This window comes from Scardinius erythrophthalmus (assembly GCF_964197995.2).
Source record: "Scardinius erythrophthalmus genome assembly, chromosome: 11".
NCBI classification, from domain to species: Eukaryota; Metazoa; Chordata; class Actinopteri; order Cypriniformes; family Leuciscidae; genus Scardinius; species Scardinius erythrophthalmus.
Window position 1 is genome coordinate 43,655,690 of NC_138231.1, and position 18,213 is coordinate 43,673,902.

The 18,213-nt window shown below is 38.1% G+C and overlaps 1 protein-coding gene across 1 annotated transcript in view; it reads left to right on the top strand.

The window, feature by feature from the left end:
- The window catches only part of l3mbtl3 (L3MBTL histone methyl-lysine binding protein 3), a 72,976-nt gene that overhangs the window by 12,826 nt on the left and 41,937 nt on the right, over positions 1 to 18,213 (top strand). The window contains exons 6-13 of the mRNA XM_081378423.1: positions 2,830 to 2,914; positions 3,004 to 3,098; positions 12,419 to 12,523; positions 12,604 to 12,739; positions 14,239 to 14,330; positions 15,016 to 15,167; positions 17,492 to 17,568; positions 17,919 to 18,004. Of these exons, the coding sequence (XP_081234549.1) occupies positions 2,830 to 2,914; positions 3,004 to 3,098; positions 12,419 to 12,523; positions 12,604 to 12,739; positions 14,239 to 14,330; positions 15,016 to 15,167; positions 17,492 to 17,568; positions 17,919 to 18,004 (828 nt within the window). The remainder of the gene's footprint in view (positions 1 to 2,829; positions 2,915 to 3,003; positions 3,099 to 12,418; positions 12,524 to 12,603; positions 12,740 to 14,238; positions 14,331 to 15,015; positions 15,168 to 17,491; positions 17,569 to 17,918; positions 18,005 to 18,213) is intronic.

Here is an 18,213-nt window from a genome sequence, read left to right on the forward strand (position 1 = left end):
CATCGAGTCCGTCTGTGATTACATGAAGAAACAGAAGAAACTGAGACAGACTAAATCCAGAAGAACTGCGGGAACGTCTCCGAGACGCTTGAAGAAACCTTCCTGCAAAGCTCCCTGAAAAACTATGCGCGAGTGTACCTGGACAAAAGCTGTTTTAAACAAAGGGTCGTTACACCATATATTGATTTGAATTAGTTAATAGAAGTTAAATCATAAATTGATTTTATTTTTTAAAAGCATTCTCACTTTACAGCATTTTAACACAAGTGCCAGTGCTTTTCCCAGTCCTGTAGCTTTGCAGGAAGGTTTCCTCAAGCGTCTCGGAGACGTTCCCGCAGTTCTTCTGGATTTAGTCTGTCTCAGTTTCTTCATGTAATCACAGACGGACTCGATGATGGTGAGATCAGATCATACCGGCTGTTGTCAGACTCATTGTGCATACACAAATCTCACTGGATTATTTCAATTAATGGCAAAAAGAATGTTTGGAAATGTAAACTGATATTTCCTACTGACACACTACAGCAAAAGATAGAAATAACTGACTTAAAACCATTTTTATTACATTAACATGGTTAATGTAATAAACATGGGGTATTAACATGCCTGAAGACTTTTGCACAGTACTGTGTTTTGGTGTACTACCATTATCCCAGATGTTTCCAAGAATGTTGAAATCCAGAGAAGTAAGTGTCCGTGCGTCGCCTATCAATGACATCACACCGGCGTTATCCTCCATTTCTGTTTATATTTTGCAGAAACCATGGAAACACTAAAGACGCTTTAATATATTACATGTTTTATTAGCCAAGGGAACAACTGTATGGATTCATTTATCATTAATCGTTGTTATATATCTCAACAATGTTAGTCTTATTGTTTGAATCGCTTGTTTTCTTGATTTTTCCGCGATTACCATGTTTTTACCGTGCCTCAGAGAAAAACACTGTCTTGTCAAGTGGCTAACATAACATAGCTTTATTTTTAGTAACAGTAATGCTGCATTTTCTCCACCATACAATATGTTTTAAAGGGGTCATATAATGCCATTTTTGTACAAGCTAATATGATTCTTTAGGGTCTAAATTAAAAGTTTCTAATATACTTTAATTAAAAATTCTCATTAGTATTGTAAGAAAACACTAATTTTACCTGGTCAAAAACAGCTCTGTTTTCAGCACGCCGTTTCAGTGCATGTGTCTTTAAATGATAATGAGCTTTGCTCACCCCGCCCCTCTATTCTGTGGGTACACCGTATTAGACATTCTCTGACCGTATCTAACACAATAACCATGTGTTATTCGTTATAAACGTGGGATTATGAATTATATTGAGAATGTCGTACATAGAAAACATGCCGTAATGTACCCTGAGTGTAAACCTTAGACGCATTCATTGTGAAGCCTGCAGCAAGGTTTGCAAATTTCGCATAGATTAATATAAATACTAATATAAAGGTTAATAAAACATTACACTCACATCTTCTGGAGGTTCAGCAGGAACACGTTGGTACCGATCCGTTTTTTCTCGTTTGTGAAGCTGTCTGGTGTGAAATGATTCGCGCAAACATGAAAGCACAGACGATCGTGGGGAATCCCCGTGAGGGAATCCCCGCGTCAATCCTTTGGGCATATCGCTTCAAAAACAAAACTCAGCCACTGTTTCTTCAACGGCTCGGATTTAGGAACATCCAAATGACTGCTGTGTTCCTTATTACATCTAAGAACAGAACACCACAATCGCTTAGACGCCATTCTACTCCAGCATATCCACAATGGCGGACTACTATGACGACGGCTGTCACAGCTCGCTCAGGGCGGGTCTTGTGTTGAAACACGGCTGTCAATCACAATAGCGGGAGGGGCGTACGATCTTATGACGTCACAATATCGAACGGCTTGATTTCAGAGATGGTCAAACATATAAGGAGATTAAAACAAAACCACTGGATGGATTTTTATCATGATAGGATGGTTGTGTACAGGCACTGCCAACAGACATATCAGTGCAATCAACTTGTAAAAGTGCATGTACCATTATATGACCCCTTTAAAATTAATTGCATGCCATTTAGCAACACAAGCCATCCAGCTTTTATTAATATGAAAAACTACAACCTCTAGTGGCGAAAAACTACATATTGTGCCTTTAACAGTCCCTAAAATAAAACTTCATTATTTTCCACTTGCAGCCTCAAAAAAACTTTGAATGTAGAGTATAAAAAAAATCTATAAAGTTAAATAAACAAGTTATCATAATGTTACACATGTAAACCTTTTAAAACACCATTTGTGGTAACTATACACAATACTGTGTGCAATCAGTATTAGGCCGATTTCATAATTAATAATGAATTTTTTTTTTCTGGTTTCACAAAAAGAACTAAACTAAATAATTTTCTTCAGAATAACCATAATGATAATGCATGCGATATTAGGACTTGTTTTCAGTCTTCAATCTTGTGAAAAGTGTTTTCAATCTTGAATTAAGGTTCCTCCTGTCAGGATTGAATGTAAGGGAGAGACTCAAACGCAGGGGATAATAGGTGTTTATTTAATAAATAAAAAAACAAAAAAAACTTGTAGGGGAGAAAACTAGATCCACTTTAGGGCAAAGCAGAACAGGACATGTAACAACGATCGTGAAGAACACATCAAGAATAAACAGGGACACAAACAAGGATAATTATCAGATAATGATCAATAATTCAGAGAATGGGACACCGTACTTGACTACACGTCACTTTCACTCTCATATGTTTCTTCTGTTAGCCAGTGCTGATGAGGAAGCAGATCTGACCCTAGATTCCTGTTTTAATGTGTGTAACAGGAAGAGAAAGAAAGCCGGCGACCGGCGCGCGGGGCTACGCGAGGCCGGCGGAAACGCAGAGGAGACGCAGCTCTGCTCAGATACAGTGAGACACACACACACACACACTCACTCCTCCAGGCGACAGTCACATGATCGCCATGATGACACCTGTGGTTGTTTCCCATGATGCAGCGGTGCCGTATGGAGGCAAGAAGAAGGCGTGGTGCTGGGCCTCGTACCTGGAGCAGGAGAGAGCCATCGCCGCCCCCAGTAAACTCTTCAAAGAGGTGAGACGACACACACACACGACACGGGCCAGTGGAAATTATTCCGCTTTTATACACACTTATATTTTAAAAAGTTAACTTACACCCAGCTTGCAAACATATTCTAAGAATGTTTTGCTAACATTCCTGTGAAGTTATGAAGACGTACGTTATTGTTCTCTGAACATTCAAAACGTACAGTTTTTTTTACATGTTTTGAAAGCTTTTCTTTTCTTGGTTTTTCAAAAGTTAAAGGTGTGGTTGATTATGATTTGACTTTTCTAACTTTAGTTAGTGTGTAATGTTGCTGTTTGAGCATAAACAACATCTAAAAAGTTCCGACGCTCAAAGTACAAAGCAAAGGGAGGTATTTGCTTTTAAAGAAATTGTTTTTTAAGGACTACAACAAACGGCTGGTAGAGACTACACCACATTCCTCGGTTAGTGACGTCAACAACCCTTGAATTTACATAACCCAGCCCCCTGAATACGCAACAAAGGGAGTGAGTCCATGCTGAGAAGAGGTGATAGGATTTGCTAACACACAAGCTGTTATAGCTCCGCCCCCTTTGCCAGGAGCAGCAGCTCATTTGCATTTAAAGGGACACACATAAACGATTTATAGATTATCAAGACAGAATATGCTAATCAATGACTAGAAGATAACTACACATCAGCTTCATAAATTCATCAACTAACCATTCAGAAATTTCCTGTTGCTTCTACATGTTGTCACTTCTTCTCGAGTCTCTCCATCATTGTCTGACTCCGGTTTGAACATAAAAGGCTAAAAGATTTTGAAATATTCAGTGTGTGTTGGAATCGGAGCTGCTAAAACACACACACACACACACACACACACACACACACACACACAAGCTCCTGTAGCTCCGCCCTCTGTGCCGGGAGCAGCAGCTCATTTGCATTTAAAGGGATACACACAAAACGACACGTTTTTGCTCACCCTCAAAAAGGGACAATTTTAACACGCTATAATAATATCTGTGGGGTATTTTGAGCTAAAGCTTCACATACACACTCTGGGGACATCAGAGACTTATTTTACATCTTGCAAAAAGGGGTATTATACCACCCCTTTAAGGGAACATTTTTATCATTTGGAAATGTTGCTTTTGAATGTTTCTCTGAAACAAGTTATGTTCATGTTAAAGTTAGACGAACATCCATCTAAATATTTTTGGAAAAAACATGCCATGATTGATGTATAATGTTTTTGTGCTAACATTTTGAAAACATAAAAGACCAGATTACTTTGATCGAACATTCTAGTAATGTTACTGGAAGAACATTTGTTCATAATTTAAGTGAACCTCGCCAAAACGTTCGGCTAAAGTTTTGAGGACGTCCCGTTAGCTGGGCATCTAGTAAAGGATTGTTGATTACATGGATTGTATTTTCATGTTACAGCTGCAAACTAACACGATGGCAATACTGTAAATATGCACTGTTTGTCAATCTTATTTTGGATTTTAAAGTGGACTTAACCTTTTTAGTTGTGATAGTTGTCACAGACAGTACACATCACATTCACACTGGGGTTTTAGGAAGCCAAATAATATTTCATAATAAGTATATTTATTTAACTTGGAACTACAGTAATAAAATAACAATGCTGTCTTGATTACAACAGTCAAACCCTCAAGCTTTACACTGGCGGAGAACTTCAGGGAAGAGCTTTAGGTTTCTGTGAAAACAGGTTTACACACGCTGGACGGTTTATCTATCTGGCTCATACAGTAAATCATTTATTCATTTATTCATTTAGCAGACGCTTTTATCCCAAGCGACTGACAAATGAGAACAATGGCTCAATGGAACAATGGTTTCTTGAACGTGGCTCCGGACTCGGCCGCTTAGGGGTGTGTTTCCCGAACAACGCCGTAACTCGCGGCTTAACTAGCGTAGTGCGATTCATCGTTGAAGAAATCAACTAGCTAGTCACGAGTGTTTCCCGAAACCGTATTGTTGCAAAGTGGTCATTCAACCACGCTGGTTTATGACGTAACGCACATGGTGGAGTAATAACTTCTTTTAATGAATCTGTTTGAGATCGAATTAATGCAAGATGTTTTGCTATAGATTACAGACATGACATCTGAGGACTATTTCTCTTTTTTCTCAGTTATTTTGCTTTACTTCCAGATTCAGTCATAGGCTCGTTCTTACACACTAGAGCACGTACACATGCGCACTCTTCAGAAATGGTGCTTTAAATCTCGACACACTAAAAGTCGTAAATGACATTTGTATGTATTCTAAATAAAAGACACAGGTTGCACTGAATGTCAGCTTGATTATTTTGCTCAAGATCAGGAATTATTGAGTCCACATGTCATGCAAACTAGAAGCTCCTCTTCTAACCACAAGTCGAGATCTGTCGTTCCAAACACACAACTCTGCGATGCTGTTTGCGAATGTTCATTAGAACGATGGTTTCGGGAAACACAGACTCGTTGAACTGCTGATAACGACGGAACTTGCGAACATAGTTGGCCAACAATGCTTTTGGGAAACGCACCCCTGATTGAGTTAGGCAGATCATTCCTCCAGCAGGGAACAGTCCAGGTATAGCGGCGTTCGCTTGCAGAGCGCAGGATGGTACATAAGTTTGAAGTAATGAGTTAGGCAGAGCCCGTATGCGTAGAGCCTGGCCACTCCCTATTAAGTCCTATTGTACCGAATGTTGGTTGTAGTTCCACCAGAGCTCCACTGGGGGCGATCGCCCATGAGTGCAGAATGAATGGGAGTCTATGGAGCTAGACGGCTAAATGTGTCTCTTTCACCCGATTGCCGTTGAGAAATCTCAGATTTGATTGTAGGTTTTGCAAGTTCAACATGGGTTATAGGTCGAAAGTTGAATGAACGAGTACTTATGTCCTTTCGATTTCTTACAGGTTGAGTTGTTGTTGGCCATAACACGCTAGCATTCTGCTAATGAACGCTGATTGGTCAGTGAAAGACTGATTACGACCAGAGATACCGCTTGATGGCATCGTGTGTGTGTATTTTCGGGGTGGTCTTTTAAAACAATAAAACAAAAACTCTTCTAGCACGTGTGTTTACCTGTGTCAGCTGTGTTGTGTGTTTACCTGTGTCAGCTGTGTTGTGTGTTTGCCTGTGTCAGCTGTGTTGTGTTTGCCTGTGTCAGCTGTGTTGTGTGTTTACCTGTGTCAGCTGTGTTGTGTGTTTACCTGTGTCAGCTGTGTTGTGTGTTTGCCTGTGTCAGCTGTGTTGTGTGTTTGCCTGTGTCAGCTGTGTTGTGTGTTTGCCTGTGTCAGCTGTGTTGTGTGTTTGCCTGTGTCAGCTGTGTTGTGTGTTTGCCTGTGTCAGCTGTGTTGTGTGTTTGCCTGTGTCAGCTGTGTTGTGTGTTTACCTGTGTCAGCTGTGTTGTGTGTTTGCCTGTGTCAGCTGTGTTGTGAGTTTGCCTGTGTCAGCTGTGTTGTGTGTTTACCTGTGTCAGCTGTGTTGTGTGTTTACCTGTGTCAGCTGTGTTGTGTGTTTCCCTGTGTCAGCTGTGTTGTGTGTTTGCCTGTGTCAGCTGTGTTGTGTGTTTACCTGTGTCAGCTGTGTTGTGTGTTTACCTGTGTCACCTGTGTTGTGTGTTTCCCTGTGTCAGCTGTGTTGTGTGTTTGCCTGTGTCAGCTGTGTTGTGTGTTTACCTGTGTCAGCTGTGTTGTGTGTTTGCCTGTGTCAGCTGTGTTGTGTGTTTACCTGTGTCAGCTGTGTTGTGTGTTTACCTGTGTCAGCTGTGTTGTGTGTTTTCCTGTGTCAGCTGTGTTGTGTGTTTACCTGTGTCAGCTGTGTTGTGTGTTTACCTGTGTCAGCTGTGTTGTGTGTTTGCCTGTGTCAGCTGTGTTGTTTGTTTACCTGTGTCAGCTGTGTTGTGTGTTTGCCTGTGTCAGCTGTGTTGTGTGTTTGCCTGTGTCAGCTGTGTTGTGTGTTTGCCTGTGTCAGCTGTGTTGTGTGTTTACCTGTGTCAGCTGTGTTGTGTGTTTACCTGTGTCAGCTGTGTTGTGTGTTTGCCTGTGTCAGCTGTGTTGTGTGTTTGCCTGTGTCAGCTGTGTTGTGTGTTTACCTGTGTCAGCTGTGTTGTGTGTTTGCCTGTGTCAGCTGTGTTGTGTGTTTGCCTGTGTCAGCTGTGTTGTGTGTTTACCTGTGTCAGCTGTGTTGTGTGTTTACCTGTGTCAGCTGTGTTGTGTGTTTGCCTGTGTCAGCTGTGTTGTGTGTTTACCTGTGTCAGCTGTGTTGTGTGTTTACCTGTGTCAGCTGTGTTGTGTGTTTTCCTGTGTCAGCTGTGTTGTGTGTTTACCTGTGTCAGCTGTGTTGTGTGTTTACCTGTGTCAGCTGTGTTGTGTGTTTGCCTGTGTCAGCTGTGTTGTTTGTTTACCTGTGTCAGCTGTGTTGTGTGTTTGCCTGTGTCAGCTGTGTTGTGTGTTTGCCTGTGTCAGCTGTGTTGTGTGTTTGCCTGTGTCAGCTGTGTTGTGTGTTTACCTGTGTCAGCTGTGTTGTGTGTTTACCTGTGTCAGCTGTGTTGTGTGTTTGCCTGTGTCAGCTGTGTTGTGTGTTTGCCTGTGTCAGCTGTGTTGTGTGTTTACCTGTGTCAGCTGTGTTGTGTGTTTACCTGTGTCAGCTGTGTTGTGTGTTTACCTGTGTCAGCTGTGTTGTGTGTTTGCCTGTGTCAGCTGTGTTGTGTTTACCTGTGTCAGCTGTGTTGTGTGTTTACCTGTGTCAGCTGTGTTGTGTGTTTACCTGTGTCAGCTGTGTTGTGTGTTTGCCTGTGTCAGCTGTGTTGTCGATGCCTTGAGAGGAAAGAAAGTGCAGAGCTGAAAGCTCCAGAGTGACTGAAGGATTGCCGTAAAGCAGTATCTCTGGTCGTACGATGTGTATGACGTCATTGACATTTTAAAAGACTTTTTAAAGCAAATAAGTGACTCTAAAAAATCTAACACCCAGCAATGTGTAATTCCTTTGCATCTCCTTTCGAATACAACATTCAAATTACTAGACAAAAAATTATATCCTGAGAAAAGTGGATTTTGAGGGGTATAGCGCCATAGACCTCCATTCATTCTGCACTCGTCCTGTGAGCGCCCTCATGTGGAGCCAGAGTGGAACTGCACTCGTCCTGTGAGCGCCCTCATGTGGAGCCAGAGTGGAACTGCAACCCGTTCAGAAGCCGGAAGTTTCCTGAGAGTGGAAGTTCTCTCCTTATTAGACATTCTCTGGTTTAGGTCAAAGGCAGAGCCAGTGGTTGTTCTGTAGGCAAACGTCAGTGACTTGAATTGGATGCGAGCGGCAACTGTGAGGAGAGGAGTGACGTGTGCTCTCTTCGGCTCAGTATATCAGTTCATCGTATTGGTTGTTGGCCGTAACAAAAAAAGTTAGGGGTTCAGTTTCTTCGTTTTAATAAATGTGCAAAGTTATCACAAATCTGGTTTTTGTTTTGTCGTTTAGGTTATGAAGTGTAGATTAATTTGATCATTTCAGCATATGGCTGTGTGTCCACCAAAGAATTTCCCCCCAATTTTTTTCAGTGGTTTTTAATGGGAGGGCTGCGTATTTAAAAGCGGCAGTGTTGAGCGTTTTATTCCGGATGCTCGAGTTGAAAATGTTGGGAAAACTTGGGAAAAATGTAGCACTCATCTCTGTCATTTGTTACCCAGCCATCCAATCACAGAGCAGGAAGAGCGGGACAAATCAGAGATGGTCTTATTATTGGGAGATATGTGTGTCCGTAGCAAACTTTGATCACGTGTGCCTTGATAACCAATCACGTTACAGCCTTGACGTCATTGAATTTCAGTCTAGTTGTGCGACAGTCAATCATATGTCTGTCATACTCTTATAAACCAGCATTTTTTCAGTGTAAACTCTAATAATAGATAAATCCAAAATGAATGTTTTAAGAGCTAGCATGTTGAAGATTAATTGATGGGCCGTTTTCACACAGAAGTGGTTTATTCAGTGCAGTGAAGCCTCTCCTCTAAAAAGCGGCTTCTGGTCTCCTTCACTGCGCACCACAGCGTTAGCAGGCGTTACACACTTTTTTGCTAACCTTGCAGGCTTGACTTCAACAAGTGGCTTTGGGTCAAATACCACATGACCAACCGTCACATATCCTTCTCGTACAACAGGCGACAACAAGCACAATGACACAACAAAGCTATGTAAAACAAGAGTCAGAGAAAATCGACACATTTTGACATTCAGAAACAAACTATAGCCCCTTTCACACTCTGGGCCCTATTTTAACGATCTGAAACGCAAGTATCAAACGCGAAACGCAAGTAACTTTGTGGGGTTTCTCGCAAATTTAAAATGTGTTGGTCTGAAGTCATTTCATTACTCATAGGTGTGGTTTGGGCATAACGTGAAATAAATCAGAGCGACATCTCACATTCCCTTTAAGAGCAGGCGCGGTTGTTCCGTGGCGGATTGCTATTATAACGGCGGATTTGCCAGACGCACGCCAGTATGGGGCGCCGTTTGTAAAGCGTCTTATGCTTAAAATAACAGCAACATTTTGTCACATTTAGCTTCAAACAATGTTGTATTTAACTGGTATGAATTTTTTACGGTCACTTTTTACCACATTTAAAACAATATTTGTCAACTTAGAGATATTTTAAATAGTTAAATCTAAATATTAAATGTTACACATAAATGTTAAATGTTAAATCTAATGCTAAATCTAAATGTTAAATCTAAATCTAATTGTTAAATCTAAATATTAAATCTAAATCTAAATGTTAAATCTAAATATTAAATCTAAATCTAAATGTTAAATCTAAATATTAAATCTAAATCTAAATATTAAATCTAAATGTTAAATCTAAATCTAAATATTAAATCTAAATCTAAATGTTAAATCTAAATGTTAAATCTAAATCTAAATGTTAAATCTAAATATTAAATCTAAATCTAAATGTTAAATCTAAATCTAAATGTTAAATCTAAATGTTAAATCTAAATATTGAATCTAAATCTAAATGTTAAATCTAAATATTAAATCTAAATCTAAATGTTAAATCTAAATCTAAATGTTAAATCTAAATATTAAATCTAAATCTAAATCTATATGTTAAATCTAAATCTAAATGTTAAATCTAAATGTTAAATCTAAATATTGAATCTAAATCTAAATGTTAAATCTAAATATTAAATCTAAATCTAAATGTTAAATCTAAATATTGAATCTAAATCTAAATGTTAAATCTAAATATTAAATCTAAATCTAAATGTTAAATCTAAATCTAAATGTTAAATCTAAATGTTAAATCTAAATATTGAATCTAAATCTAAATGTTAAATCTAAATATTAAATCTAAATCTAAATGTTAAATCTAAATGTTAAATCTAAATCTAAATGTTAAATCTAAATATTAAATCTAAATCTAAATCTATATGTTAAATCTAAATCTAAATGTTAAATCTAAATGTTAAATCTAAATATTGAATCTAAATCTAAATGTTAAATCTAAATATTAAATCTAAATCTAAATGTTAAATCTAAACATTAAATCTAAATGTAAAATCTAAATGTTAAATCTAAATCTAAATGTTAAATCTAAATGTTAAATCTAAATCTAAATGTTAAATCTAAATATTAAATCTAAATCTAAATGTTAAATCTAAATGTTAAATCTAAATCTAAATGTTAAATCTAAACATTAAATCTAAATCTAAATGTTAAATCTAAATCTAAATATTAAATCTAAATCTAAATGTTAAATCTAAAAGTTAAATCTAAATCTAAATGTTAAATCTAAATATTAAATCTAAATCTAAATGTTAAATCTAAATCTAAATGTTGAATCTAAATCTAAATGTTGAATCTAAATGTTTTGGGTGAAACTAAATATTTAACTAATATGCAAAATCAAAATGCCGGTAACCGGAAGTGCCAAAATAAAATCTCGAGGAGGTCAGTGTGTGTTTATAGCATGGTTTATAGTGTCAAATAATGAATAACATTTAGATTTAGATTTAACATTTAGATTTAACATTTAGATTTAGATTTAATATTTAGATGTAACATTTAGATTTAGATTTAATATTTCTCCTGGCGGAATTGTTTTCTGAAACTGCAAAATAGCACCAGGGAACATTTGCGCCGGAACACGCCTCCTCTTTGCGCTGAACGCCCCCGGGAGCGCAAGTTCATTCCCTAATTTACCGCAGTGCGTCTGTGGAGGGAAAAGTCCGCTGTGCGTGGGTGCAAAATAGGAATGAAACATGCGTTGTGTACAAAGTCAATTGCACTGGGTGGAAGATAGAGCCCACAGTCTTTACTGGTAATTTACCAGTAACAGATCATGTGTGAACAGGACCTTTTTTAAATATACTGATAAATTGGTTTTTCGGCAATAGAATCGGAAGTTGTAACATTACCAGTAAATTACTGATATATGCGCTGTGTGAAGGCGGAATGAAGATTACCGGTATTTTGCACGTACGAGGTCAGCTGATGTAAGAAGTGATTTGGGCCAATCAGAAGCCGTTAAAAGAGTAACAGGTCTGGGCCATTCATTAAATGATGACGCAAATGATGCGTTTACTCAGCACTGTTTACAGATGTCTTCAAATCGGTGTGATAGATTTGTCAACAACTCAGAGGAACAGTTAGCGCTACTGTCACGTATGATAAAATAACTAGCCTTCTTCAGGAGCAAGGCATAACTTACAGTTAATGACATCATCACAGAGTTTATGGGTGCTTTGGAGCTGATGTGTGATGGTCTGTGACCGGTAAAGAGCCAGAACGGCACACAAGCAACTTTTAGACTGTGCGATCTCTGTGTTCGATCTGCATCATCGCTGTCTGTCTTTAAATCTAAGTTAAAAACTAATTTTTTTTTTTTGGCATATAATCAATGAGGAAGTTATTTTGCATTGTGTTTTTATTAATTATATTGTATTGTCTTATTGTTATGTTTTTATTGTGCAGCACATTGGTCAAACTTGGTTGTAATTAATGGTGCTATACAAATAAAATTGACAATTTTGACATTTTTGAATTGACCGGTAAAAGTTGTTCTGGTAATTTTACAGTAATTTACAGGGATTGCTGTGTGAAAGGGGCTTATGACGCGCTCTCAAGCGCCTGAAGCTGGGTGTTTTCAGGAGAGTGCCTGGCATGTGACTAAAAACGCACACGGCCTAATGCTGCAACATCACAACATGTGAAAAAATGTAGAAATTTTCTGAATGCACTGCATTAGTGAGCATTTGTATGCTGGTGCATCTCTAGCTGTGCAAGGAGTGTGTGACTGGACTCTCTCTCTCTCTCTGTGTGTGTGTGTGTGTGTGTGTGTGTGTAGTATCAGTCATTTCCGCAGTGTAAGAACGGCTTCAGGGTTGGCATGAGGCTGGAGGGCATCGACCCCGAACACCCGTCCATGTACTGCGTCCTCACCATCGCGGAGGTAACAGCACTACTCTAATAGCAGATGCAGAAAGAGGAATATGATGTTCTACTTTTCACACAATTTTTGCATTTCTGCAGGTGTTGGGACATCGAATCAGACTGCATTTCGAGAAATATTCGGACTGCTATGACTTTTGGGTGAACTCCAACTCTCCCGACATCCACCCTGCGGGATGGTGTGAGAAAACCGGACACAAGTTGCATCCACCTAAAGGCAAGAGACACCAGAAACTCACAGAATACCCGATACGTGTTCACTGGCCAATCCTGAATCAGCGTTAATCACATGATCACAATACACAGAGCTTTCACCGTGAGACTCACGCGATTGACACTTTTCACACGCTCTCACGCCACACATACATTTTCTCACGCACAGAAAAATCGCGAAGCAAAGAGGACAGAGCAGTTACTTATGATAGAAAACAAATCTCAGCTCTCAGATTCTGTCACTTTTATTACAAAATTCAAACAATAAATACCGTTTTAGCGTTTGTAAATGTGACGTGACAGATCCCGAGCGATCATCTCTACTAGCTAATAGTAAATAAACACGAACACTGTTGAAAGATACAGTACAACTTACCGAAATGTAAATTCCTCATAAATGACATCGATCAATCAGTGTTTTTCATCCGCGGAAAGGGTCAATAAAACAGCTGGAGAACAATTATGTCACATTTACCTCAGGAAAGCCATTTAATGACCATAATATAGTTGGCTAGAAAAATAGAGCTATAGAGAGTATTTTGCTAAATATGTGTACTATATTACATATTTATTATATTTTTATTTGACGTATTTTATTTTACTTTTACTAAAGTTGTTATTATAATAAAAAACATGCATTATATTTAATTTGAGTTATTTTTAACCTTAAATTACACTGCCAGCTGATAGGGCTCTGTGTATGTTTACAGCATTAGGTGAGCTTTTTTTTTCTTGAGAAAAATTAACGCCTATCTTGTGTACCTAATATTTATCCAAATGAGTCCATATTAAATCAAATCGCAAGAAATTAATTTAATTGAAATCGTGAAATTTGTGTCAAGCAATAATAACAAAACGTAGCTTACCAGAAATTGTACCATATAAACATTGTAACATGTTGTCACTAAACCTAATACAATTCAGTTTAGTTACTAAAATGTTTTGACAATCACAATACACTTATGACAATAACCAATCTCACTCCAAGCTAAGCTCAAAAGTTGGCAGCAATGCAATACAGCAGAAACACAAGATGAATATTTAAAAGTATTGGTAACACTTTACAATAAGGTTCATTAGTTAATGTATTTACTAACATGTACTAACAATGAACAATACATTTGTTACTGTATTTATTAATCTTCGTTAACATTAGTTAAACACAGCTGTTCATTGTTTGTTCATGTTAGTTCACAGTGCATTAACTAATGTTAACAAATACAACATTTGATTTGAATAATGTGTTAATAAATGTTGAAATGAACATTAACAAAGATTAATAAATGCTGTATATGTGCAGTTCATTATTAGTTCATGTTAACTAATGAACCTTATTGTAAAGTGTTACTAAAATGTAGTGCATTCTTGAACAAGCGTTATGCTTTTGAAACTCTTTAATAATGAATGTGTGTGTGTCGCAGATGTTGTGATGTGTGTGTTGACTTCGACTGCAGCAGTGTGTGTGTTGTTCCTCACATGGCCTGTGTGTGTGTGTCTCTGTAGGGATGAAGGATGAAGAGTTCAGCTGGTCCTCCTTCATCAAACTGAATAAAATACAGACGGCACCCAAAGCCCTCTTCCAGAACCAGAACATGGTGAGTGTGTGTGTGTGTGTGTGTGTGTGTGTGTGTGTGTGTGTGTGTGTGTGTGTGTGTGTGTGTGTGTGTGTGTGTGTGTGTGTGTGTGTCTCATTTCCACTAGATGGCACTGTTTCACTTCATTTAATAAAGCACTTTCACTAGACCAGGACACTGTCATCCTCAGCACATTTAACTTACACTACACACTTCACTTATATTATTATAACATGACATAGTTCAGCTTGATTTTAACATCTGGATTTGATTGGATCATGACATGCTCCAGATACAGTCAAACCAACATTTATTTAGACACATTTCTCACATTATCACAGTTTATTCACAATAGTTTAGAAAATGGTAATAAAATATGACAAGAACTCAGAGTTATGAACTCAGTTGATATTTCACTTTGTTCAGTCTGTGGTGTTTAAAGGTCGCATTAGCAATTAAAGAAAAAACACTTCAGCAAAACATGCTCAGGTCAAAGTGTCTGGATCATTTTTGGTCCCAAATGTTCGTGGTAGTCACTGGATGAAGAATATTTGTGCGTAATATGTCACAGTTTACTTTATTCTGCTCTCCTCACTTTCATAAATGAACTATAGTGTCCTGCACACACTAGTGAAACTATCAGAAACTATACTGGTGTCTGAATATGTTTGGTGTGAGTGTATGATTGGATGTGTGTGTTTCTCAGACGGTGACGCCGTCAGGGTTCAGGATCGGGATGAAGTTGGAGGCGATCGATAAGAAGAACCCCTCGTTCATCTGTGTCGCCACGGTCTCCGACATGGTGGACAGCCGCTTCCTGGTGCACTTCGACAACTGGGATGAAGGCTATGACTACTGGTAAATTCTAAATAAAGAAATAATTTTAATTAATTAAATAATAATAAAAATTCTTCTGTTTTTTTTTATTTTATGACAATTTTTATTTTTAAAATCAAAACATGCACTAACTTGCTTGAAGCCGTTGCGTATGCATTTTGCATGACCACATGAATGTTTAACCCTAATTTTAACCCTAAACCAGTAAGTGTTGTTATAGTAAAGTACTGAAAGTGATTTTTACTCATTAATCCTAAAACAGGATATTTTTCCAGACATTCATATTAATGAAATTCTGGTAGAATCATTAAGTTTTGGCATTTCTCTCAATTTAACCACATAGATCACTCTTTTAAAATATTAATAACCCATGACATTCTCTTTCATCCTTTGTATTGGATTGTCTTTAAAAAAATCTGATCACTGTGGCTTTTCTCCTAACAAAGTTTGACCTTTTACCCCAATATAAGGGGGAAGATAATGAAAACATTTATTGAAACCATGTGGGGCAAAAACAACATGAAAGCATCATATTTAAATTTGAATGAAAGCATCATTTGGGTAGAGTTATTTTTTATTCTATGCAAGTTCTGCAAACATACATATTGGCTAAAAATTGTGATGAAATAGATGAAACTGAACAGGCATAAATCTATCAAGGGTCTCGTTGAGGATCTCGTTAATTATATCGGTCGTAAGTCATGAGGAGACACATGCAGCACATTCTCATTCTTATCAGTGACCCAGTTATCAGTGTGTGTGTGTGTGTGTGTGTGTGTGTGTGTGTGTGTGTGTGTGTGTGTGTGTGTGTGTGTGTGTGTGTGTGTGTGTGTGTGTGTGTGTCAGACCCCTGTATAGAGCAGGCAGAAAGCTTTTAGCTGCTCATGAATTACTCAGAAGAGGACTCTCTCTCTCTGTCTCTCTCTCTCTCTCTCTCTCTCTCTCTCTCTCTCTCTCTCTCTCTCTCTCTCTCTCTCTCTCTCTCTCTCTCTATCTCTCTCTCTCTCTCTCTCTCTCTCTCTCTCTCTCTCTCTCGCTCAGTCACACTATCAGATCTGACAGCTCTGAGACAGTGACAGCACGTCTCCTCACAGCATTACCGTCCCACTACACCTCTCAAACATCGCATACACACATTTGTTTCACTTTATTCAAACACAGTTTGAGTAGTTGAGAAGAATTGGTGTGTGTTTTGGCACATAGTTCTGTTACAGCATCTCACCATCAGATGTTGGTGGCCATGTGTGGTCTGGATCTTGTTAGATCACTGATTCTCCACGAGCGTCCAGCCGAGACCCAACACTGTCAGTGTCAGATCTACTGGACAGCACAAACAGCATCTGAAGCCACTAATGCTCATCAGATCACGCTAATGAATAGAAATGATGCTTTCGTCTAGAGAACTATGAAGTAAACGTGTGTAAACATCAATATTTCGCTCTGTTAAAGTATTTTGATTTATTTTAATTAGTGCTGGGCAGCGAAGTTTGTGTTTACATAATATATGTGTGTGTGTACTGTGTATAATTATTTTGTATATATAAATACACATGCATGTATATATTTAAGAAAAATTTGCATGTATATACTGTATATATATTTTTATATTATTTATATAATTATATATAAATATTTTATGTAGAAATAAAAAAACTCTTAAATATATACATGCAAGTGCCATCTGAAATTTTCTTCTAGAATGATCATTTTTATCAAGCTTGTATATTTAAGTTGAATAATTTCACTTAAATGGCCATGCAAATTACCTATTAATTGTCATTTAAGTGAAATGACTGAACTTAAATATACAAGCTTTATAAAAATGATCATTCTAGAAGAAAATTTCAGATGGCACATTTACATCTGAACTCTTTATATATATATATATATATATATATATATAAAAATAATGATATAATTACAGTTATATTATATAACATAATTATATAATGGATGGCGCCTTGCATGGCTGACACCGCCGTCGGTGTGTGAATGAGTGAGTGAATGGGTGAATGTGAGGCTATGTAAAGCGCTTTGGTGGCCATAGGTCTGTGAAAGCGCTATATAAATGCAGTCCATTTACCATTTACCATTACAGTACACACACATAACTCATGTAAACACAAACTTTTATTTTGGATGCGATTAATCGCTGGCCAGCACTAATTTTAATGTGTGTTTCCTGTCCAAAAAAGAAGAAAAGAAGAATTAAATTTTTTTCAAAATGTGCATTTAAAGGGCTCAATTTTAATGAATAAAAAATGGATTCAGAATGTTAACGCATGAAATAGAGGATAATGTTTTATTGCATTAAAATGCATTTGTGCACATCTTGTTTTCTGCAGGTGTGATGCAACCAGTCCTTATATCCATCCGGTCGGCTGGTGTCTGGAGTACGGCAGGACACTCACCACTCCTCCAGGTGATGCAGGCCCACAAATCATCTCAAAAAACCTACATTTATTTCCCCCCAAATAAACTGAGATTAGAAACACTATTATGCAAGTGCTCCAGAAGGACTATGAAGAGCTGGAGGAAGAAGGAAAGTTCAGCCCCGCTCGCTGTAGTTTCTAATCTCAGAGATGCAAGACGACGTTAGGATGTTGTGCTGGTTTAGATCTTCAGTGCATGTGAAATCCATTCAGCATTAAAATATTAAATTATTCATTTGTAAATCTTCAGTATGAGTGAAAGATTATCAGGAAGTTTTCATTTTGAGGTGAACTACTCTTTTAATCTGACGGGACCCGCCTCACACCCTCTGTGCTGTAGATTACCCTGATGAGAAGAACTTCTCCTGGGAGAAATACTTGGCAGAGACCAGCTCATTACCAGCTCCTGCTCGAGCCTTCAAAGTGGTGAGTGTGTGTGTGTGTGTGTGTGTGTGTGTGTGTGTGTGTGTGTGTGTGTGTGTGTGTGTGTGTGTGTGTTACCAAACATCAGCAGAGACCCCTGGCTCTGAGTGGTGCCATGCTGAAACATCTGCCTGAACAAGTCTCTCTCTCTCCCTCTCTCTCTCTCTCTCTCTCTCTCTCTCTCTCTCTCCCTCTCTCTCTCTCTCCCTCTC